Genomic DNA, 26,540 nt, shown 5'->3' on the forward strand with positions numbered 1-26,540 from the left:
AATGATTGATTGATTGTATGAGTTATTAATATCATTCATTTTTTGGCTTCAAACTGCTCATTAATATTTACTCATAAGTTAAAATAACTAAAATAATTGGTGACTTAAAAAAAAATCAATGATAGTAGTAATTACAAATTTAAAACATATCTACCTAACCAAAATTCTGCCTCCATATCTCCAAATCCATTTGTATAAGCTTCCCAATTCCTATAAAAATCTGTCTGTCCGTTTATTCTTCTCTGAAACACCTGATAAAACAATTCTTATGAAATCAGTAGAACAGTCTTCAGTATTTAATTTAAGGAGAGTCAGTATGTATCCAAACTGTTTTCAAATCTACGAAATTGTTAGTAAAACAGCATGTTTAAGAAACATGATTAATGTTTGTGTCTCCTGCTTTAAATCAGAGAAAAAATATATTTTGCAAGAAACATCTAAATATTAATTAAACTTGTTATCCGCATATCCCGATATCATAATATTACAGGGGGAAATCACACACACGGTACACACATTTCAATATAAAAAACAAAGCATAATTTCGTGCGTTCAACGGCTTATTCGTATAGATGTTTAAATATCCATACAAGATTAAACAATTCGGTTATAAATCTTTAAAAGCAAGCAGCCTGTGTACCAAATGTTTAAAATAAATTCAAATGTCAGTCAAATTACCATCCTTTTGAAATTATAAAGTTAGTTTAAACATATAGTATGTAGACATTTTTGCATTGTGCATTTTACACAAGACTTTCAGTTTACCAATTACTGATTAGATTGAGTTATTATATACACTAGTTGTTTTCCATGGGAGGTGTAGACTGGTTTTAAGCAGGCAACATTGGCCGCTGTCCATGCAAAGCATGATGATATACATGTCTAAAGTTTAAAAAAACAACTCATGCAAGTACATTGTTAATTATAGGTCAGTTACTGTTTTCACAAATAGACTTGGTGCTAGGTGTGATGAGATTGATAAAATTTAGAATGGTAATGAGAAATGTGTCAACGAGACAACAATGCGACCATAGAACAGACAACAGCAGAAGGTCACCAATAGGTCTTCAATGCAGCGAGAAACTCCCGCTCCGGGAGGCGTCCTACTTTGAAGACTTCATAATGTTATTAAGTACTTTATCAGACACAATTTCGCTTTTTTCTTCGAACAAACATAAGCAAATGCCATGTTTAACGCTTAGCATGCTTACAATTGATTTAAAGCCATATGCTGCAAGAAACCCACACATCTTAGTTAAACCATAAAAAGATATAAAAATTATCCGGCCTCTATTGCTGTTTACGAAACTGACTAAAACCAGGATCGGCTTTAATGTTATACATCACACTAATATATTCTCGTCTTGATATGTTATTGACAATGTATGTTTAAGACCAAGATATAATCATTATCTAACTAAATATGTATTTCGAGATAATTTAAATGAACTCTCAATAACATTAATTACCGTCCATCCACCGTTGTCGGTTTCAAAGTCACAATAGACATCAAATCCTGGTTCTAAAGGATCGGGATATATCTTATAAACTCCGTTTCCTTTACGAATTTTGACATCTTTGCAATCAATTGGACGTTGTTAAGCCTTTTCTGATTTTTCTGGAAATAAAAGCAATAATTGTATTAGAGTTGTTTTCTTTTTCATTTTTGCAAAATATCAACTATCTACATGCACCCCAGTTCACATTGAAAAACAAAATATGTATACGAAAAGGTGTTTAAATTGTCTTTACGATCATTGCTGTCGCGAAACGATCGTTCCCTTCAGATATTGTTAACAAGAACATCCTTGGGTATAAGAGTTCGGAATATCAAAGTGACTTACAATATCGAGTACTTTTGGTAATTTGTCTGAACTTTATTCAAGACATTATCATTAACCAAGTCAATGATTACCACTTCAGTAACAACACTGTACTTATGTTTAGAGGACACACTTATTCATATGAAGTTTAAAAACATAATAAATAAGTTATACATTTGCATTTTGAAATGCTTCTTTTTCGTAGGTAGTACAATCAAACAAATCAATGATTACACATTTTGTATGATTAGTGAAACCCCTCTACTAATATGTTTTAGAGGACACACCTATTTATATCTTATGTAATCAGCTGAAGTTACGCTGAAACATTAAGACTGTTCATTACAACTCAACTCATTACACGTTACAGTTTTATAAACCAGAGTCAACATAGTAAATATTATTATTTTTGCATTACCATATGCTTCTATGTCATTGTATAATTAATCTATGCTCATATGCCTACAGGTAGTAGACCGTGTCTTTATTTATTGAAATGACTAATTAAACCATTTATTTAAATGTTTATGTAATCGGTATATATAATATTTTACAAATTAGTACTTATTAACCGCTATAAAGGAATTGCCTCTAGTCGCAAAACTAATCTGCTGTGTTAAACCAGTTTTAACAGGTTTTCTTTATTATTTCAGTTTAATCAGGATATATTTTTCCAACATTAGATATTTTATTTTATTTAAACAAACTGTTTGTTTCAACCTCGACATTTCTGTTCATTATTGAATAAAATGTTACTATAACTTCCAATGTGAGTGAAAACATTCTATTACGATTCAAACTGCAAAATCCCTAATAGAACTAAGAGGTTTTCAGGATTTTGTTTCGGTTTTCTTTTTTTAAGGGGGGGGGGGGGGGGGCTTTTCGTTTTTTATTTGTTGGTTTTACTTTCCATTTTTTATTTTCATATGTATACTTTGTGTGTTTTTCTTCGATGTTCCATTTCGATCCGAATTGGTCAGCCTAATACGCAAAATAAACTCTAAATGTCACTGATGTATGGTTATACGTGGCCTGAAAAACCAAGGATAATATACTGCACATATGTATCAACATTTACCCCCGCATCGAATTTTATGAAACTTTCTTGATGACTTTCTAAATTGTGCATTTCCAAACATAATGTTTGCAGGTTGTGCTATCTGCACCCATTTGGTTTCCTTAACCAAAAAAATTGAAATGAACTCTCCCATAGGCGATAACAAATTTGGAATCCAATATTTGTCCTTAATCCTATAATTATGATTCATCATAAATTTTCCAAGGATTTTAATCATATTCTCACAAGGTGCACCTCATAATATGTTTATAGATAAAAATATGTTATAGATAATGCATATTTTAAGGTTTTTCTTGTCGTAGAACACACCTCGGGGTGTCAGGATTGATCAAATGAATGACCGACCGTAACATGCATGAAATATTTGCCACTGGACGTTAAGCAAACAACCAAAAATCAACCAACATATTCAGTGTGACTCAATAAGATTTTCAAAATCTAACACACGAATATGTTAAATCTGGCTTTTTATTTATGAAAGTCTATATTAAAATTCATCTCACATATATGATAATGTTTCTTTATTGTAGCGATGAATTAACAAAACTTCACGTTATTTGTTTCTAAAATTAAAATGCGGGCAATGAAGATTTCTTTTACATCTCTTATCGATTGAACTTTAAAATATAAATTTCGAAATCGGCAACAAAAAACTATCAGACGAATAAAATTTTGAAGTAAATTATAGATTGCATTTTAATCAAGGAAAATAATGACCTCACACAGGTCATTATTTTATGCCTTTGAGCATATTTCATTGAAACATGGTATCGTCCGGGTTGATTCTGAAAAAGAATAACCTGTCGTTCTAAAAGAAAATAACTCCATATAGGTATATAAATTGTAATAATGATAATTCGCATTCTATTATATTTATTTGATGAATTAATCGATTGATTTCTTAATAACATCAAAGATTTTGCATTAGGTGACCCGTGGGGTTATCACTTGTGAGCTTTAATCGCTGGACCACGGTGTCCGATGATAGAACAGGTATACTTGTGTGTTTGGTGAATGTGGATGAACTGTGACCTTTATACGACACAACAAATCGTAATAGACTGCCTAAGTAAGACATTCAATATATATCTTTTCAATAAAATAAATTTCTTACCGTTTTCTTCTGCTATCTTTCCGACCGTTCCATTAATATAATCAGTTAACTGATTTGTTAAGTTCTTTTCAAAATTAGCCATTTGTGATTTCAAATTATTCATATTTACTTCCAACCTTTTCACTTTTGCTTCAAGTGCATCGCTTTCAAACTGCTGTATACGTTCGTCCGCTTTCGACAAATCTAAGGTTGCCACTAATGGAGCATTTTGATTGTCTAGTAACCGAACCTCTACATCCTCAGTAGAGTTTGATGCGGTCGTTGATGCCAGCACAAACAATGAGAATCCAAAAATATAAATTTTAAACATTAATATTTCTCCTCCGTGGAGTTACATGTGGCACATGTGACTGTTTTCCTAGCATTGAAATAGCTACTTCTTTAACTTAAATTTATTCTCAAATCTCAAGTTTTGTAAGTATGTCAAGTACTTTGTGTTTGTTTCAAAGCTAAATTAAAATCTGCTGTTCTTTCTTACATAATGTTTACTTTGTCATCGATAGATACTTGTGATATACATACAGTTTATGTTTCTTTCTTACTTGTGTCGGAAGAATAAAGTGTTTATTAAAGTTTTTAGTAAAGTATCTATCATTGTCATTTAAGACTATTTATAATTTAATAATATTTGTATTCCTTCTCTCACAAAATGCTTGTAATGAATAAAACTGGATGTAAGGTATAAGTCAACAGAAAGCAAAGTAACGACAAAAACAATCAAAAGACATCATGTCACAGACTATCATATCTGAGGTTATATATATATGTCATCAGTTCTTGCCTTCTTTCATCACAAAGACATAGAAATTTCAGTTACCATATTTTGGCTATATTTTTTTACTTTTTTCAATAGATGTATTGTGAAAATGCACACCTAAGGGACAGGAATTTGTACAGTTAATGTTATGAAGAACGTTTAAAAAACTCAGTGCCAATCGTTTATTTGAAAATAATTGAGCAATTTTCTGAAATTTTCTCTGCGTGAAATTGTTTCTTATATAAACACATCATGTTTGATTAATCTTTATTTTGTGGTTGTTGATATGTAAAGAGGGGCGACTAACTCAAACGCATATTGAAAGTCCGCAGTACTGTTAAGTAAAGTTTGTGAGTCAGTGACCAATTTTGTTGCACAATTGTGATCCATTTCATCAAAATGAAAATTTATCAATTTTTCATTTCAAATTCACTTCTTGTTCTCTCTTTACCGCTTTAAGTGCATCACTTAAAAACTACTTAGATTGCACAGTATCTTCTATATTTTTCAAATTTGCTTCAATTGCATCATTAGCATTAAGAATTCATAATTTTCTCTACTTTTTTCATTTGTGCTTCAATTCTATCCCTTACAAACTGCTTATCACGTTTGTTTGCTTTCGACATGCCAAGGGTCGCTACTAATTGAACATTTTAAAGTAACCGAACCTGTACATCATCATTTGAGTTCAATGTTGCAGCTGATGCCAGCGTAAACAATGTGAATCCATAACGTAATCAATGTAAATCCATAACGTAAACAATGATAATCCATAACGTAAGCAATGATAATCCATAACGTAAAGATTGTGAATCCATAACGTAAAATCCATAACGTAAACAATGTGAATATATAACGTAAACAATGTGAATCCATAACGTAAACAATGTGAATCTATAACGTAAACAATGATAATCCATAACGTAAACAATGTGAATCCATAACGTAAACAACGTGAATCCATAACGTAAACTATGTGAATCCATAACGTTAACAATATGAATTCATAACGTAAACAATGATAATCCATAACGTAAACAATGTGAATCCATAACGTAAACAATGTGAATCCATAACTTTTCTTCTCAAATATTTTTATGAGTATGTCAAGTACCTTATTAAACAAATTTCAAAGCTTAATTAAAATCAGCTGCCTTTTATAATATATATTAATTTTCCTAGCGGTAGACACTTGTAATATGCATGCAGTTTATGATTCATTCTAACATCTATATCATGGGTTGTCGGAACAATAAAGTTCTTATCAAAGTTTCAAGTAAAGTTTCTCTTTCTTCTTTCATGAATATTTGGAATGTATTGATATTCCTGTCGTTTAATTTATGAAGAAATGACATAAGGGATATATATCAAAGGGAAAACTACTGAAGGACAAAAATAACCAAAAGACAGTTCTTCAGGGACGTCCTATTATCCAAAGTAATATGCAACTAGAACCTAGCGTTTTTGCAACATAAAAACAAAGTTGTCAATTATCATCATAATTTCAACTAGCTTAGTTTAGCTAAATGGTTTGTCCTTTTTGGTTTATTACCTCTTCTTTTTTCAATAAGTATTGAATTTAGAAATATTTTGGTCTCGAGCATCACTGAAAAGACATTGCTTCCTTTAAAAATGATAATCACATTCACCTGCATACCCAATTTTCAGATATGTCTATCGTTTGTCGGTTCTTAAAAACGTTTGCAGATGGTCTACAATATAATACTGACAATTATAAGTAACTAAAATATGTTCATACAGGAACTTCTTACGAAGAAAGAAAATAGTTAGCGGTGTCATTTTACTATACTTGGTGTTATATAGATGATGTCCCTCACTAAATGACTCGAACTATTTTAAACGCATCTACCTCATCGACCTTTATATGAAGGATAATATACAATTAAGTCTGCCTTATATCTTGACTTACATTTAGGAATTGACAACGAGGATCGGTTTAAAAAGAGACTTACGACAAAAGAGATAATTTTAGCTTTCCAACTGCTCAGTACACATAGAAACTATCAAATCAAGAGTTCAAGTGGGGAAGTTGAAATCATCCCTTCTTACATTTAACGGACGCCTTAACAATTGGTTAACCTTTTATGGAATATCTGTTTTGCAAATGACGACAGATATGTTCCATGTCGTAACTAAAATCTGACCCTCTTTCCCCAGAATCTGATCCTCCGAATTACACATATCATCGATTTCGTACTTACATGAACGACGCTTTAACACGACTGGCGTCATATGTTGTATATAATTCATATCGATAAGTTTGCGTTAACATCTCTATTAATTCTATTTCTTCGTTTAAGTGATCATTTGCATAAAATGAAATATTGAGAAAAACAATCAAAATTAAGCCTGAATACAAGCGTTTAAGATTCAAGTACATAGTAAGATGGCCTCTTAAAAAATAAATTACTTATTAGCTATTACAGGAATGTGGAACCACGGGTTTTAATTTACATCTTGCGATAGTGCATTATTTACTTGGACAAAACCGAGTAAACGGCCGCGTCTTATACATTGACAAAAACAGGTCCTTTTATTTTTACGTTACCCAATTCTTTCGGTCCATGCAGATAAATACAATAATTCATTTAGTATTCTATACCGGATACTACGATCCTATCAAATCATAGCATATTGTCCTATCAAAACATCGCATAAATTGGTCGACAATAAATATAACCTTTCTATGTCATTATGTAGTTCATACCGGATATTTCTTGGCAGAGGACTTTAAACACAGTTTTTCTATTTCACTGAGCCAATTCAATTTTTAGTTAAAAAACATTGGCGAAATACATTTACTTAGATAAACATTTATTAAATTTGTACTTTTCCGAACGTGTTGTTGTTCTTTGTGTACGATCCAATCAAATTATAGCATATATTGATGTACAAGAACTATAGTGACAACCATTCCTGCATACTTTAAAAACATTGAATTGGAAGAAGTTTAAGGCTTTTACTATTAAGAAATTCTGGATTACAAAATATTGCTGATAGACGCGTAGCATGAATGTGACGATGATTCACATCTTAGTTTAAAAAAGAAGATGTGGTATGATTGCCAGTGAGACAACTGTCCACAAGAGACCAAAATGACACAGACATAAACAGCTATAGGTCACCGTACGGCCTTCAGCAATGAGCAAAGCCCATACCGCAGTCAGCTAGAAAAGGCCCCGATTTGACAATGTAAAACAATTCAAACGAGAAGAAAACTGACGGCCTTACTTATATATAGTAAATGAGCAAAAAACAATTATGTAACACATAAGCAAACGACAACCACTGAATTACAGGCTCCTGACTTGGGACAGTCACATACACAAATAATGTGGCGGGGTTAAACATGTTAGTGGGATCCCAACTCTCCAACTAACCTGGGACAGTGGTATAACAGTACAACATAAGAACGAACTATACAAATCAGTTGAAAAAGGCTCATCAGATGGACAAAAATACAAGTGGACGTGGCCGGGTACTTGTACATCCCGACAAAAAAGACACAATTGAACAGATATGAGAGTACTCGAGATTAACTGACAGCCAGTTCAAAGCACTAACAACTAAAAAAAATTATGCATCTAAGACTAAACTATCCATCCGTACACATCCAACATCCAATGGATTTAGTGTAAAGACGTCATAAACAGTCAGAGAAAAACATGACCTTGTGCAATGCTATGTTACAGGTATCGACAGAAAGTAGATCCATGAATGTGTATATGTATATAACAAACTAGTAATCATATGGTAATTAATCATTACTTTTTCTACCATAACAAGGTGTATTTTCGATGAAACAGCAAACAAAATGACACATCAACAAAAAAGAGACTTGTGTCTGCAATGTATGTATATATATATATCTTTTTATCGAGCTGTAAATCAATATGGAAAAAGGTTATGAATATCAAAGAGATGCTTGCAAAGATCCGGCATATCTACTTAAAAGAGAATAATATAATTCCAAACCCCATGGAATGATTCAAACATATATTTTATTATATAGCAATAATTTTTTGACATACTAATAAATGCCTTTACAGTCTCCTCAGCTTCATCGATGAAGACTTCATTGAATAATCGTTGCTTTTCCATTCATACCATTGAATGCCTTTGGCATTGACCTTCTCTCCTTCCATATATACTCCATTCAGGTTGGAATATGCACAAACCTTATACCACCAAGCGCCCTCTCTTTGTATTCCGCAATTACCGCTGGTTTTTTTATCGTTGTCTCTGTCTTTGGTAGTAAATGCTTGACCATTATGGTATACCAGGCTATCTCCTGATATAAATGTAAGAATCAGACATTCGACAAATTTCTTTTAAAACATTTTACTTACCTGCAAAACTCTAAAACTGTAACAGTAAAATTAAATCAAGCACTGAATAAAATTTAAAAAAAGTTTTTTTCTCAACATTTTTTTCACAATCATCTATTTTGCTTATTGGACCTAAACAATGTGAAATTCAAGATATGTGTTCTTTATTTACAAATCCTCGTTAAATCATTTTGTAAAAAAGCCTTAATTTACTGTTTTGGTTTATATTGCATGTACTTCATTTCAGATGAGAGCCAAAGTCACCAGCATTATTTTTAGAATAAGTAGATGCTGTATGATTGTCAGTGCTATCTACCAGAGTATAAAGAATGTTGATTTAGGCAAATAGAAGTTATCGTTTGGCTTTCAATAATGACCAAAATCAATACCGTATAGTTTGCTATAAAAACAAAAAGGTGAGACAATTCAAACTGTCGTTAAACTACGAAGATACCATCCGTCCAGTACGTTCAGTAGAGAATGATAAGGCTGTAACACCCATATGCAAAGTTAACCTAAGATGGTTTTGTGTTTATGATTAGGCTCATTAGAAACTAATTTTTACAAACTTTAATGCATTTGCTCCTTAAACTTTCTTCCCGATAACTCCAGGTAACGGTCATAGAGGATACTAAAGAAAGACGTCAGTGGTCTGTGTAAATATTGCTTACAAAAGAACAAACATGAATTTATCTAAAAAAATATTATTTGTCTTAATGTTCATTGCTTTACGAAAGGCCAGATTAGTAGTATGAAACTATAATATGTGTTCACAGAGTAAAAAGACCAAATCTGAAATGTTGAAATGGCTGCAATATACCAATACGATCAATTTGTACTTCAACGACTTACAATTTCAAAAGCTCCCGAAGAAACTATCATAGAAGTGGCCACTATCAAAATGTTCCATAACCCATGTATATATTAAAAACCTTGCTGCATTAAGTTCATATTTAAAAAAAAAAACTGTCTCTTCAGTTTAGCACATGCCCAAACTATATGTTGTCCGTTACTAGAAACCGTTATCGAATTACTTTCAATAAGGTGGTTTTCATTGGTGTTCCAGGTAATCCATTTTGAAGTGTTGTTTTGTTGTAATTACTTTTCTTTTAGTATTCTAATATAACTCACCAGCATTCCCACTGTAGCCAGCAACATTTAATTTATAGTTGGAAGAGGAATCACCGACAGAAAATGTTACATATCTGGCATAGGCCTTGTTACCATTAAAATCGGAAATGTCAACTCTTAATTCGTACTTTCCGTGCTTAGTCAATGTATGTATATTTTGGTTACCTAAAACAAAATACCGAATGATCTATATAGAATTGATAGCAACACATGTGATGGACATCTGTTGAATTTAAAAGTTAGAAACATTACAACAAAGTTAGGTTTGTTTCATTTATTTTGGGGGAATATTTTAGTTTCAAATGCTCTTGAACCTTCTTCTTGATTTGGTCTTTCGTCTGTTTCGAACGCAACTGATACATCTTTTTTTCAATTGAAGCGCGAATTTTGAAAAGCGAATAATAATAGTTATATTATAATAACAGGATTATATTTAAAACGCCTGACGCGCGTTTCGTCTAACTAGAGAATTTTAGGTTTTTGACGTACTCAAACGTAATATATCTTGATAGTTAATAAAAATGTTTATTGTTATCTCTCGTTGACCATTTAACTTGTAAATTAAACAAAAATCGTATATTTTTACGAACGTTATACACCTTAACTTGGTCGTTGTAAAATTGTGTTTGTCAAGCTTTCTCTATTTAGTTTAAGTCTATTTAAAATAGCGTATTCCACGAGCGAGAGTTTACACTTGTCTTATAATATTATTTGAACATGCAAAAAGGCAAACTTTGTCCGCAGGGGACACATGTATATTTTGAATGATATACAGCTAGCAACTTTTTCCCTATTTTCGTACATAAAAAGTTCCCTTTCAACTAATTTGTGAATATAGCGTGCCACGTTCAAAGGGTATACGGGAAAATGAGTTTTTTTAACATATTTATTCTAAAAAGGATCAGGTTGATCAACGATTAAAAACCTTGTACAAGTTCAGTAATTTAGGTAAATATATACATGTAGATTTACTGTTTTGTTATAATATTTAAACATATTAAAATACACGGATTATTTGATTTTCAGATCATTTTGGAGGTTATATTGTTTTTCTGTCTTATTGATAATTCAGCTTTTCTTATTTTAACATGAATAATCTGTTTCGTGTGTGCCATAATATATCAAGAAAAGCAGTTTGAATTTTTACCTGGAAAGTTCATTATGGCAAGTGAAAACAAATATGTCGCGGTGTGAATTTTTCATGTTTAGAATTTCTTAAAGGATGCAGATTCAAGAGTATCAACAGGGGTGATAAGGGATTGAAGGTATCATTGTGTTACTATAACCACTCTAAGCATCGCTGGGGAAAGGTTCTTACTCTGAGAAAAAAGATTGCTGCCGCGGGAAGAGAAAAGGTCATCGTGTCATAAAATAAACTCTAAGGCGACATGAAAGATATCCAAGGCGAGATACGATATCAAATGACGCAGAATTGGTAATAAGATCTTAACCATTCATGTCAACGAAGCGTGATTTGATTCTTAGATTATTTGACCCTTTTATAATTCTTGGTGTGTAACTTTAGAAGTTGACTCTCACATGCAAATGTTGTACCATCTTAACTGTCAATCAAATCAATGCATTACTATAACAGGCGAATCCTGCCGAGAAGGGTTTTCGGAAATGGTCATCTTTAAATTTTTTGCTAATTGCATTGCCGTAAAATATTGGAGCCAAATTAGGCATAAGCGACAATCAAAGTTGAATGAAGCAGAATATTTGAATTGTTAAAAATCCGAGTGTCTGCTCAAAGGAGGTCCCAAAGTAAAGACTTACCTAGCTCTGAAATTACCTTTATTAGTTTCTGATAAATGCATTTGAAATTCTTTCAATCAAAAGAAAACATGTGATAGTATTTTCAAATCAAGAGTAATACATCAATAGCAAGAATTCATAATTTAAAGTATTTAAAATAACTTAAAGAAAGATTCATCCAATTGTAAATACATTTCTATCGGTTCCTATAGTGAGAGTTTAATTTCTGGTGTTTTAATTCGGGTAGCTATCAGACTATATCTAGTTCATGATAATTCAGAATACAGCAAATTTGGGTATATAGCAAAACCTTGCTTCTAAAGTGGTTGAAAAGAAACAGGGGTGGATCCAGACATTTCAATAAGAGGGGTTCCAGAAAAAAGAAAAAAAAAACAATCGTTGTTGTTCTTTTCCGTAATATTCACGCATTTTTTTCTAATTATCCGAAAAAAGGTAGGATCCAGTCACAGACCCCAATTCCCTGGTACAGCCATTGAGTAAATTATTTGTAACTTTTTATCTGTAGTAAATGGTAAGCTTGAATGGTCCTCAGGTAAACTACCGAGTATTACCAACGATATTTGACTTTTTTTGTGATCAACTGAAATTAATGCACAGAATTCAATAACTGATGACCCTGATCTTTGACATTTTTTGTTAGATTTTAAGTTAATTTTCTTTTCCGAGTCATATTTTTTTTAATTTTTTTTTATTATTGTTCGGTATCTCATTTTTACCTCGATGAATCCAACAATTATTGTGTTTCAAGTCATATACACGAGACAAACGTTTAGGTTATTAAACTTGTCTTTTCTTAATTAAACGTGATGCACAGAAATGTTTTGGTAGTGACGAGCTAAAACTTGCCACAAGTTACCAATTATCTGACTTAAACGGACAAATCGAACTGAAAAGTCTTAAACATGTTAAATGATTGAGAGAAAAAAATGTTAGATTTTACAGTTTTACAGTCAAATTTTCATATTTCAGTCCTTGTTGTAATGTGTATCAGTTGAGTCTGTTTAAGTCTCACTCACAGACACGACTTGGAATTAAAAAAAAAAGAAAATGTCTCGTCCAATCTTAATTTACCGCAAGTACTGTAATTTGAAAATGGACTGAAAAGGTTTTTGTATGAACGATATAAAATCAAATCTTACATGGCCTTATTGTCGACCTGTCAACCTGATACCCTATTAACGTCTTAAGTTAAACCTATGTATTGTCTGGTATAGTGAGGTTGATAGATTCCCTCAGTCCCGAGAAGACGGAAGACAGATAAAAAGGAATGGAAAATATTGACTTTCAAATATCAAAATGTTTCAAGGTTTGTGGCAAATTATTTTTTCTTGTAATTTTTTTATTTTTTAATTTTTGTACACATTTTACATATCTCGTTTATCTTAATAAATGTCCATATGTTTTTTTTATAAGGAAGCAACACGTTTAATTTTATTTTTATTTTGTAGATACTTTTCCAAAATTTGTTTCATCATAAATTCGAGGGTCCTGCCGGTTTATTTCAATTTGATCTAGACCCCTCCCAATTATTTATGATTGTATAAAGAAGTACCATATGTTGAACGCATAAACTTGTTTGATTTTTCATTCAGTTATCGATCTTTTAATTTTTCGAGGGGGGGGGGGGGGATTTTGATGCTGAAATTTTGGTTTGAAAATTATATAATGGGCAAAATGTAGGCCTGTTTTTACTTAGGTGCTGGTCAACTGTTAAATCAATTTCATCCGGTCAAAAATCAGGGCCAGAAATATCTTTAATTAAAATTCACAGCCCTCAACCCCGAAATCGAATGGTCTGTGTCTAATAAATGAATGTTATTATAACTATCCGATTGAAATCTGAAATGTCGAAACCGGCACAACAACAATTTATATTATTTCTTTATGTATTATATAAGACCGTATAATTGTTAGCCTCATTTCTTTGCGTTAACGTACGTACGTAAGTTTCATATCAAACTTAAAGTTCTCTTATCAGACTTCTCAGTGACGGTCAAATCAAAATAGTTATAAAGCCAAAAAAGTAAACAGTTCAAGGACCCAAAATCCCAAAAGGTTGTGCAAAATACGGCTATGGTAAATAGTTATCAAAGGTACCAGGATTATAATTTAGTACGCCAGACGCGCGTTTCGTATACATAAGACTCATCAGTGACGCTCAAATCAACATATTTATAAAGCCAAACAAGTACAAAGTTGAAGAGCATTGAGGATCCAAAATTCCATAGAAACTTAGTTTTTCGAAAAATTCAAAGTTTTGTTAACAGGAAATTTATAAAAAAGACCACATTATTGATATTCATGTCAACAATGAAGTGTTGACTACTTGGGTGGTGATACATTCCTGGACGACACGTCCACCAGCAGTGGCAGCGAACCAGTGGTTTAAACAGTTATCACAGGTACCAGGATTATAATTAAGTACGCCAGACGCGCGTTTCGTCTACATAAGACTCATCAGTGACGCTCATATCAAAATATGTATGAATCCAAACAAGTACAAAGTTGAAGAACATTGAGGATCCAAAATCCAATAAAAATTGCGCCAAATACGGCTAAGGTTTCCTATGACTGGGATAAGAAAATCCTTAGTTTTTCGAAAAATTCAAAGTAATAAGCCTAGTCTTAGTTGACTTATTTCTTATATGTTAACAAGAAACGAAAAATGCATGGACAGACAGTAAATACGACAATCACTGGGTAGAAAATTATTGATGTCAAATGTGTTTTGGATGATCTGAAAGTGCTCAATCCTCCCATCACCTGGAACAGTAGTGTAAAAGCATAATACAAGCACACATCTCTTGATGTCGAAACTTTGCTAAAAATTTACATGTAGAACTCGATAATGTTTTATGACATTTTTCTTTTATTCATTTCACATATAATAGAGATTTTAAGAGCAATCATTATGTTCATTTATCCTTAGATTTGTATTTACTGGTATTGGCTTGGTATTAATCTTCAGAAATTTCTATTTGAGATATTCCTTTAGAGGTACTCATTTACTTCAATTCTGTACAAAAACGCCGACGTACTCTAGCAGGGTGTCTTTATAAACATTTTATAGATGAAGTTTTAGTAAAATTATTACGAATACAATATGTTCTACTGTGAAAGATTTGGTGATTCACCTTAAGCTTTGTAAAATGGAAAATTACAAAAAGATCGAAAATTGAAAACAAAAGTCGAACTCCGACCTAAGAGCAGACAACAGCCGAATGCCACCAATGGGTTTTCAACGCAGTGAGAAAAACCCGCTCCCGGAGGTTGGCCGCACATGGCCCCTAAATATAATGTGTACTAGTTCAGTAAAAATGGAACTAAATCCAAAACATATAAATGACCTAAAATTAAAAAAAAGAAGACTTACAAAACCAAGCCTACCGCATTCACAGTATATATATATGTACTATTTGACAAATACTATGTGCGAACTATTTGTTTCGGATGAGGTACATGTAATTGTAGATCTTCTGTGTTGACAGTAGTTATTATTGATATGGTCATCATTATAAATAAACTGTTTACAAAACTCTAAATAGTTGAAACACATAGGCCTATCTACCTCATGAATGGATTCCAAAACAGTGGTTGATCTCCGGTATATCGAGTTAAACACGTCTCGATCACAGGTTATGTTACTGACCATGATACAGAATTTATTCCGTTTTTTTTTCATCCTGATAGGCGAACTTTTTTCTCTTTAATCAGAAACATATGTGTCTCTGCTAACATTAATAAATAGTTAAAGGTTAAATTTCTTTATTGATAAATAACTTTGTCAAACCTTATTTTTGAATTAGAATAATTACTAACTTGTCATGATTTCCCTATTCAAAATGTTCTCAATCGTCTTGTATGACTTAAATCCCTTCTGACCCTGCATGATTTGATTGTTATAGCACCATGACTTGACATGGCTGATATCAGAAGTTTTAATCTGCATGACAGTAAAACATATTTCATATTTTGTAAGCTGTATATTCAACATTATTTAGAACATGGTAATCGGTATCCTTATGTCGAAATTGTAAAATAATAAGTCATATTTAGTTTTAAAAATCAAAAACATATCTACCTAACCAAAATTCGGCCTCCAAATCTCCAAATCCATTTACATACGAATTCCATCCTCTGTAAAAATCTGTTTTCCCGTTTAATCTTCTCTGAAACACCTAACAATACACATCATAAGGAACACAGTTATATCATTTTTTTCATATAATGTATGATTCTAAACAAAAAAAGAAAATATGCGTGTAGCGAAACTGTTGGTAAGACAATGCATAATTTGTTTTGGAGGAAAAGGTTATTTTTACAGTTTCTAAAAAATTTCAAATATATAACAAACATTTATAATTGTTATCAAATGGAACATAACACATGTTTGAGTGATTCTATTAAACTCTTGAGTTTTCCATTTCTAAGTAGCAACATTCCAGCAGCACCCGCATACGGGGTATATAACTCCCAATTGATGCGATATTGCATTTCCTATCATGCTTTTCTTGATAGAGGATTGCTTCTCACGAGGAAGCTATTAAACCAAGAGTTCCAATTGGTCAAGTTGAAATCATCCCTTCGTAAATTTTACGGACGCCATCACGAATTAGTTGACCGTTATGGAATAACCGTTTCGCAAATGATATCGGATGTGTTCCTTACGTCGTAATTACAATCCCACACCCTTCATGAATGTGACCTGCCGAATTAGACTTTTTACCGGATTTGTTATAACATAAACAACACGACGGGTGCCATATGTGGAGCTTACCCTTCCGGAGCACCTGATATCATCCTTAGTTTTTGGTGGGGTTTGTGTTCCTTATTCTTTAGTTTTCTATGTTGTGTCATGTGTTCTATTGTTTGTCTATTTGTCTTCTTTCATTTTTAGCCAGGCGTTGTCAGTTTATTTTCGATTGATGAGTTTGACTGTCCCTCTGGTATCTTTCGTACCTCTTTTTAATTGCTACTGCGTATATTCACTGACTTAATTGTCAAAATATTACAGTGTGTTTTCTGGATATGAGTTTGATCCTTTTGTGGTAGGGATGAACAACTTTTTTGGTATATTTTTGCATAATCTACAGCATTCATAATTTCGCTTCTTAATGGCGAGATAAACATGTATCAACATTCTGAATCTGATGCATTAACGACAGTGATTTTAATCGCATCTGAATAGCATTTATATACTAGAATTTAACCAGCAACATATATTTTATCTGATTTTGAACCTTATCTTTATAAGGAAACTAGCAATAGTGACATAATCTAGCCTACCACATATAGCCTGGCTAGTAATCCTTCTACAGGGATATATACTTGTGTTCATAACTTGTCTAGGCGTGATTTTAAGCAGTTATTTGAATGAACGCCCAGCACATGTCTTAGTTTAGTTTAACTATTATAATCCACTTCAGAAATTTTATCATTACGGTTACCTCTATTTTGCCTTTACATATTAGCAAAACTAGATTTCATATTCATATCACATTAATCTTTTATCGATCTGCTAGTATGGATCACCACTGAATCTATTATAAATTTTGAGTTAACTTAATTTAACTCGCAATAAAATTAATTACCGTCCATCCGGTGTTGTCAATCTCAAAGTCACAGTAGACGTCAAATCCAATAACTGAATGTTCAGGATATATCTTGTAGATTCCGTTTCCTTTCTTTGTTTTGACATCACCGCAATCAATCGGACGTTGTTTGGATTCTTCCGTTTTTTCTGGAAATGAAACAATTTTTGTATTGCATTTCGTTTTCCTCTTTGGATTGATATTAACTATATATATTTACCCCCTAACATATAAATATGCAAAGCGAAAAATATGTCATGTCATTACTGTCAATGTATATACGCGTAACTCTGTGACAATTTTAAATTAGGAAATCTTAAATAAATTTTCGGAATTGCGGCAACTTTTACATTCATTTTGTCGTACAATCAATCTATTTAGATAAGCACTTTCCAACCATTTGTGTTTCTGTATCTGCTTTAGGCAAGTGAAGGATGTGTATTCACAACATGTTTATCCCTACCACTTTCCTCTTTACTGATGTTGTTAATTGTTATGTCATCAATTAGATCATTTGGTTTATTCCTTTGAATTGTTTTGCGTGTTACTAGCGCTGTAAGGCTGACAAGACATTATGCATGTTTTTCATTGTTAAAGACAAAAAAAAAACAACTCCAAATCAATTTCAAAAAGAGGAGTTCCATAAAACCTGCCAATTTCAAATGCTTTCATTTGACGGAATAAGTGAAAAACTACTGCCATATTTCTGAATTAGTAAAGGCCTTCTCCGAATAAATCCATTATGGTGAAACGCGGTTTTATATCTCGCTAAACCTGCCATTTGTATGAGATTTTACAGTTATATTGACAAACTTGGGTGACAAACAATTCTTTCTGTTCTTTCACGTCAATTAGACTCTTGGGATAGTTATTTCATTTGCATTAAATCACTTTCCTCTTATTAAACAACCAAGTATTGATCTAAGGGTGGTCGCAGTTATTCAAAGTTAGTTTAAACCAATTTACAGTTGATAAATTAAACCATGTTCTCCTATGCTTAAAATTTCATTCAGTATAGATCCAACGGATTACGAATATACACTCCTTATGTATGTACAGCTAGGATTTTGTTTCACAAAAAAATGTGAAGTTGACAAAGAGAAATTGTATTTCGTGATAAAGTTCAGATCTCTTTAACTGTTACTTTAGACTTATAAGTCAATTCAGAGACCTTAAACACTAGAGATTGGCAACTCCATTTTATGATCTTTTAATTTTTACAAATATGCTCATTTTCAAGAAAATAACTTATAGATGCATTGTATCACGTGTTTGGCCAATCTCTTTTTAGTATTTATCACAAGTCAAGATATTTTTGACAGAATGTACCATCTGTTTCAAAAAAAAAGATTCTTAATTGCATTAAATTTACAGCATAAACTCCGAGAGAACTTGGTATTTCAGATTTGAGAGTTAAATTTGATTTCCCCTACCCCAACAATAAATTGCTTATGTGAATAGCTTTGAATATTTGGTCACTATCTTACTTGGTAAGCCTAATACATAATACGCCTGAAAATGCCATCAACATGGCTCTTGGAAAGATTCATGGTTACACGTGGATAAATATTCCTGTTGAAATATTCGAAAACGGAAAAGATACTTCCCTGTACCAAGTCAGGAGTATGACAGTAGTTATAAATACGTTTGATGTTTTTGGGCTTTTAAATTTTGCCATTTGATTAGTGACTTTCCCTTTTGAATTTTCCACGGAGTTCAGTATATTTGTAATTATACTTTACAATAAGTTCTAAACTATTTGGGATTTGTATATGTACTTTGAAATGACATGAACATTTGTAACAGATGCTGAAGTGTATATATGTATTCCCTTCTTGTCCTATATCGCTAATCTGAAAATGATGAAACTTATATTTACTATTGCGTGATTTGTACTTTTGCATGTGACTGACGTCCTAGAAATGACAATATCTACTTTTTAATCTTACATTTCTTCTCTTTTCCCTTTGTAAATATGAAAAGCTATTTCTTAATGATATTTTAAATCAAGCAGTCTTATTTAAAAGAGTGTTTCCTTTGGCGGCGATAGAAACTTGTGATATGCATTCAGTTTATGTTTCATTCTTACTTCTGACTTACAGATCAGAAGAATACAGTGTTTATCAAAGTTTTGAGTTATTTTGATATTTCATCAAAACTTGGAATTAAATGATATTCGTACCCGTCTTTTAATTTAAGAATTAAAAGAGATGTTAGGCAAATATCCAAGGAAACACATCCAAAAAAACATCGTTAATTCAGACACAACTAGAGGAAGTATTTTACATATTCTTTTGTCTAAAGTAGTATGTGCATTTTTTGTAATTAGTACCTGCATTTTTTCGACATGAAGAAAAAGTTGTCAATCATCATCTGAATTTGTATCTGCTTAATTTAAGTTCTTTTGATTTATACAGTCTTAATCGTTTGATAAAATTTGTTTTCTCAAATATTTTGGACTCGTGTGCCACTGGAGACAGTCATTGTCGAATGCGCATCCAAAGCTTTATATTTGGTATCATTAATGTTAATGAGATGAGTTTTTCAACAAAATAGAATTGAGTAAAAAAAAAATCGAAATATTTGAGCTATTTTTAGAAATGTTCTGTGAGTAGGAATGATATTATGTAGGATGAATTATATAATATATTTTTTCACATGGCTTAATTTGTCAGTCTGCTCAAATTATAAGGGAGAAAAGTGGATATTTAAGCGCCGATATTACACTAATTTTAATATATAAAATTTGTCAATTTTTACGAAAAGAATACTTATCATTATTCACTTAAGCATAGTGTATTAACTGTTATTGTATCCACTTACAATATGAAACAGTAGAACAATGCATGTTTATATCAAAACAGCTCAATGTCAAAACGCAATGGTCATTGAAAGGCAGTACTGAAACTAAATACTGAATAAAACATGTAAAACATGTAAAACAAATCTTGTAATATTTTGTAACTCCGAAACATATAAATGAACTTAACTTGAAATAATATATTAGATTAACAGAGACCACAGGCTAATGACTAGAAACAATGAGGCGGGGTTAAACATGTTTTGTCAGATTCCATCCCTATCCCTATACCCTCTACCTAATATAGAATAAATAAACACACAGCAATACGCACATTTATACTCAGAGGTGAATGACGACATGTCTGTGCTTTGTATAGAATATTATCGTAATAGACCGTATTTGAAATACCTGAACGGAAAAGATGTCTGCATGTTGATCTATATTATTTCTAGTATATATATATATATATATATATATATATATATATATATATATATATATATATATATATATATATAGTCTAAAGATTTGCACAACGGTACTGATATAAGATTTTATAATACGAAAATGTTGTTATTAAATCGTGCTGACAAATATTTCGGCTCAACAAATGGCCTTCTTCAAGTGTCACAAGTTTTAACAATACTGATACATAATGTATAAGGTGTAAAAATAGATCAGTAATAATACAGGTAAGTTTTGGTCGATTGATTTTAATCCAAAAGCCTGATTACATCCCAGCTCCTTTGTTCTAACTGGGGTGATCTGAGCCGGATCACCCCTATCAGATCATACCAGTTTGAGTTTCTTTGTTTTGCATGCTTTCCTTTGTTCTGTAACATTTTGGCGGGAATGTCAAATCCACTATAAAACTTATAATTAAATATACAATTAGATGGAAAAGACTATCTATCAAAATTCACGTAGAAAAAATCCAGTGTATATGCTGGGATTCGTACTCAAGACCTTTAGCATATCAAGCCACGACACAACCACTACACCAAGACGACTGGATACGAACTATTAGTAATTTAACATACTTAAAGGAAGCAAGATATTTTTTTAAGTGGAGCGAGTTGGCAGACCTTTATTCAGTGGGGTTTAAACCCTTTTCGTTAATAAGTGAGTTGTCAGTGATTGTTCAGTTTGATTTTACACTTTTTCAAAAGTGGGGCAAGTCGGTAAACAAGAGTGGGGCGATTTTTTTCATAAAGTGGCGATATGGGTTGGGCCGATTGGCCAGTGGGGCGAGTTGACATTGTTTGATATCTACTCATCGTGTTCGGGGGTCAAAAAGGGTATAAATTATATAGTAATGTAAAAAGTATATTATAATGGTTGTGTGGCGTTCTAAACAAGATTTTATGAATTGTAAATGGTTTTTCGTCTAATCTAAAACAGCTGGGATGTAAAATAGTTATCCCACTCGGACTTGGTGTGTCAGTGTTAGATCACCCTCTGGCCTCCGGCCATCGGGGTGATCTTACACTGACACACCGCGTCATCGTGGGATAACTATTAAATATCATAATATAACAAAACACTATAAATCAATATACGTGACTGTGTATATTAACAATAAAAATGAGTGAAAAAACAAAAACGCTAGTATTTCTTATTGATGCCGTTTGGATGATGTACATTAAGTTCCTTTATCCAAAAGCTTTCCCGAACCTGTCGCTGGGCATCACTCCAGTGACAACTACGTCAACTTGAAACTCGCTTGAAGAAAAGGGGCTACAAACACAGAAATATCAAAAAAAGCTTTCAGAAAGCGGAATCAATTCCCAGGAGTGAACTATTGGAATACAAAGTTAAAAAGAAAAATAAAAGGACTCCATGTGTTCTTACTTACCACCCATCTCTCAAAAACAGCTTTGGTGTCATTCGTGAGCATTGGAAATCAGTTGAAAAGAATTCCAAACTATCCAAGATTTTTCCCGAGCCTCCAATGATAGCTTTTAGGCAACCTAGTAGTCTGCGGAACCTGCTGGTGCGGGCTGAAGTGTCTGATAATAGAAGTACTTCTGGAGAATGTCGTTCGTGTGAAGAAAAATGCTGCAAATGCTGCCTACAGATGCAGCATTCATCAACATTTCACAGTAAGGCAACCGAAAACAACTATAAGATATTTTGCAATGTTACCTGCAAAAGTATGAATGTTATTTACATACTAGAATGTTCGGTTTGTGGCCTCCAATATGTTGGTGAGTCAAAGCAGCCTTTCCACAAACGCCTCAATGGCCATAGGAGTGATATCTCTAAGAAGCCACTTCTCCCAGTTTCTCAGCACTTCAGACAGTCGGGTCACAAACCTGATGACTTTAACCGCATGAACATTCTAGTGATTGAACAGAATATTCACTGGAGTGATGCCCAGCGACAGGTTCGGGAAAGCTTTTGGATAAAGGAACTTAATGTACATCATCCAAACGGCATCAATAAGAAATACTAGCGTTTTTGTTTTTTCACTCATTTTTATTGTTAATATACACAGTCACGTATATTGATTTATAGTGTTTTGTTTATATTATGATATTTAATAGTTATCCCACGATGACGCGGTGTGTCAGTGTAAGATCACCCCGATGGCCGGAGGCCAGAGGGTGATCTAACACTGACACACCAAGTCCGAGTGGGATAACTATTTTACATCCCAGCTGTTTTAGATTAGACGAAAAACCATTTACAATTCATAAAATCTTGTTTAGAACGCCACACAACCATTATAATATACTTTTTACATTACTATATAATTTATACCCTTTTTGACCCCCGAACACGATGAGTAGATATCAAACAATGTCAACTCGCCCCACTGGCCAATCGGCCCAACCCATATCGCCACTTTATGAAAAAAATCGCCCCACTCTTGTTTACCGACTTGCCCCACTTTTGAAAAAGTGTAAAATCAAACTGAACAATCACTGACAACTCACTTATTAACGAAAAGGGTTTAAACCCCACTGAATAAAGGTCTGCCAACTCGCTCCACTTAAAAAAATATCTTGCTTCCTTTAAGTATGTTAAATTACTAATAGTTCGTATCCAGTCGTCTTGGTGTAGTGGTTGTGTCGTGGCTTGATATGCTAAAGGTCTTGAGTACGAATCCCAGCATATACACTGGATTTTTTCTACGTGAATTTTGATAGATAGTCTTTTCCATCTAATTGTATATTTAATTATAAGTTTTATAGTGGATTTGACATTCCCGCCAAAATGTTACAGAACAAAGGAAAGCATGCAAAACAAAGAAACTCAAACTGGTATGATCTGATAGGGGTGATCCGGCTCAGATCACCCCAGTTAGAACAAAGGAGCTGGGATGTAATCAGGCTTTTGGATTAAAATCAATCGACCAAAACTTACCTGTATTATTACTGATCTATTTTTACACCTTATACATTATGTATCAGTATTGTTAAAACTTGTGACACTTGAAGAAGGCCATTTGTTGAGCCGAAATATTTGTCAGCACGATTTAATAACAACATTTTCGTATTATAACATCTTATATCAGTACCGTTGTGCAAATCTTAAGACTGATATAATTTTTTCCTTATCTGCATAGTATCGCCTATTCTAGACGATCCGGTACATAGTAAATTTGCTGGTTGGTCGTTTTTATAGACTTTCATATATATATATATATATATATATATACGAATTATTTCCTTGTACCGATGACAAATTTTGGTGATTTTTTTACTACATTTCTTGTAGTTTTTAGTGTGATTTTTTATCAGTTAAACAGAGAATTCTTGTGTTAAAATCAATTACGTTAGTACATACAAGAGCAAATTGAACAAGTTGAGATATACAAACACCATATGATGGTGACAATTGTGTTTTTCTAGAAATCAGTATTCACAGCTTTCGTATATATTTTGAAGCGAAACGGCGGTTTGAAGTTTATGTGAAGGAATAGTGAACATTCATTTCCTTAAAAAAATAGAATGCTTTAAGGACAACACCTCGTCAATAAATTCATATTTCTTACCTTTTTCTTCTGCTGTCTTGTTGACTTTGTTATCAATGTAATCAGTTAACTGATCAGTGACGTTTCTTTCAAAATTAGCAATTTGTGATCTCAAATTCATTTCCTGCTCTGTCATTATCACTTTTAGTGCATCACTAACAAACTTCTTAGATTTTATAGTCTTCTCTATATTTTTCATTTTTGTTTCAATTGCATCACTTACAAACTGCTTAATACGTTCGTCTGCTTTCGTCATATCAAGGGTGGCCACTAATGGAGCATTTTGATTGTCAAGTAACCGAACCTCTACATTCTCGTTAGAGTTTAATGTGGTCGTGGAAGCCAACACACACCATGTGAATCCATAAATCAAAGTTTTGAACATTATTAATTCTTCTTGGTTAAATTAAATGTGGCACATGTGACTGTAATCCTAACATTGACAATATCTCGTTTTTATGCTTACATTTCCTATAAAGTTATACGTTTGTAAGTACATGTATGTCAAGCACTTTGTTTTTCATGTTATGAAGCTTGATAAAAGTCATGGACCTTTTAATTAGACTTGAAGTATAATATTTCACTCCAACTTCCTTATTATGGATCGGGAAAATCAAGTATTTATCAAAGTTTTATTGAAGTACCCATCTCCTCTTACGTGAATAAATTATATTCGTATTCGTTTTGTAATTGATGATAATTGAAAGTGGGGGTATACGTCCAAAGTAAATGAATTAAACGACAAATAATCTGAAGACATCAGGACGTATTTTATATTTTTACGACTTTCTTATATCTAAAGTAGTATGTAATTAGTACCTGCTTTTTTTTAACATAAAGACAAAAGTCGTTATGTATTTCCTTAATTTCAATCAGCTTGATTTGTCTATATTTAAATTCCTTTTTTCTGTATCAGCTCTTTATTGTTTTAATAAGTTTTAGTTTTGCCTCGTCGTATTGTGGTTACATATCTCAATTGATACGTTATGTTCGTGCATGTTCAAACTTTACTTACTTCATATATAGAAGGTGCTTCTTACGCAGAAACTGCTCTAACAGAGTTACAAATAAAATGTATGAGGAGGAACGATTGAAAATAACACTCCGTAAATTTTATGGACACCATCATACATTGGTTAATTTATACGAGGTGTTTGTGTCTAAACGAACTAATGATATATTTTTACCTATTGTGGTTTAAGATATATGTCGTCTGTCGTATAAGTACCAAATGCAACCTATCCCGTTGTCTGTCGTCTTAGTAACGAACGCGACCTATCTGTACAGATTTGTATCTCGTTGTCTGTCGTCTTAGTAGAATCCGGGTCTGTTCGCGCCCAATCACGTTCGCACCCTTCCACATTCGCCCCCATTCACTTTCGCACCCCACATGTTCGCACCCAAATTTTGCGAAAAGTTCGTTCGCACCCCACACGTTCGCACCCAATTTTACCAATTTTTTGGAGGTGTATTGGTATAAATATATATGCCATTGTTTCTAAATAATTCGAGATACTGACAAGTTTTTTTGTGTCATGACAAGTTTATAAAAAAAAGTCCTTGTTTTTAAGTCAGATTATATTATTCTGACAACAACTATTTCATTTGTGTGTTGAATAATTCTTAATCGTGTTTTGGTTAGTGTATTGAAATAATTTGTTTTTCACTGTTTCTAGTCAATTAAGTGCGAATCTGACAACATGTTGAACAACTGGTATGCATGGTAAGTGTATTGCTATAATTAATATTTATTTTATTAGTATTTACATCAAAGCAATTTAAAACAACAATCATGATTTATAAACAACAGTAAACAATAACACTAAGTTAGGCTGTTTATAAATACCAATTAGCAATAATCATACATAATCAACATTTAATAATAAATCATCAGATTGATAAAAAAAAAAAATCTATTCAATAAATTCTCAAATTTTATTCAAAAAGAATACAATTATTTGTTATATTCATATGAATAATTTCTAACAATTAACTTAAATTTTATTAAAAATTGGGCGCGAACATGTAGGGTGCGAACGGACGTGGGGGGCGAAAATGTGAGGTGCGAACGTGTAGGGTGCGAAACTATATTGGGCGCGAACGGACCTGATACCGTCTTAGTACAAAACGCGACCTATT

The 26,540-nt window shown here is 32.5% G+C and overlaps 2 protein-coding genes across 2 annotated transcripts in view; both read right to left on the reverse strand.

The window, feature by feature from the left end:
• LOC143075388 (microfibril-associated glycoprotein 4-like) overlaps positions 1-26,540 on the reverse strand; it is a 121,721-nt gene that overhangs the window by 13,922 nt on the left and 81,259 nt on the right. The gene's annotated exons all lie outside the window — the stretch shown is intronic.
• Positions 8,777-24,898, reverse strand: LOC143075392 (microfibril-associated glycoprotein 4-like). Its single transcript, XM_076250785.1, has 5 exons — positions 24,423-24,898; positions 17,620-17,768; positions 16,110-16,206; positions 10,253-10,417; positions 8,777-9,084 (listed from the first exon to the last, which is right to left on the reverse strand). Exons 1-5 carry the CDS (start codon positions 24,784-24,786, stop codon positions 8,837-8,839), a joined length of 1,023 nt encoding a protein of 340 aa, XP_076106900.1. The 5' UTR covers positions 24,787-24,898; the 3' UTR covers positions 8,777-8,836.

This window comes from Mytilus galloprovincialis, chromosome 5 (genome assembly GCF_965363235.1).
Source record: "Mytilus galloprovincialis chromosome 5, xbMytGall1.hap1.1, whole genome shotgun sequence".
NCBI lineage: Eukaryota > Metazoa > Mollusca > Bivalvia > Mytilida > Mytilidae > Mytilus > Mytilus galloprovincialis.

Coding starts and splice junctions, on each gene's coding strand:
- LOC143075392 (XM_076250785.1), bottom strand. CDS start 24,786: ATGTTCAAAACTTTGATTTATGGATTCACATGGTGTGTGTTGGCTTCC. Junction 16,207..17,619: donor TTGACAACACCGGATGGACG/GTAATTAATTTT, acceptor GTGTATTGTTAG/GTGTTTCAGAGAAGATTAAA. Junction 10,418..16,109: donor GGAGGCCGAATTTTGGTTAG/GTAGATATGTTT, acceptor ATTTTGTTTTAG/GTAACCAAAATATACATACA.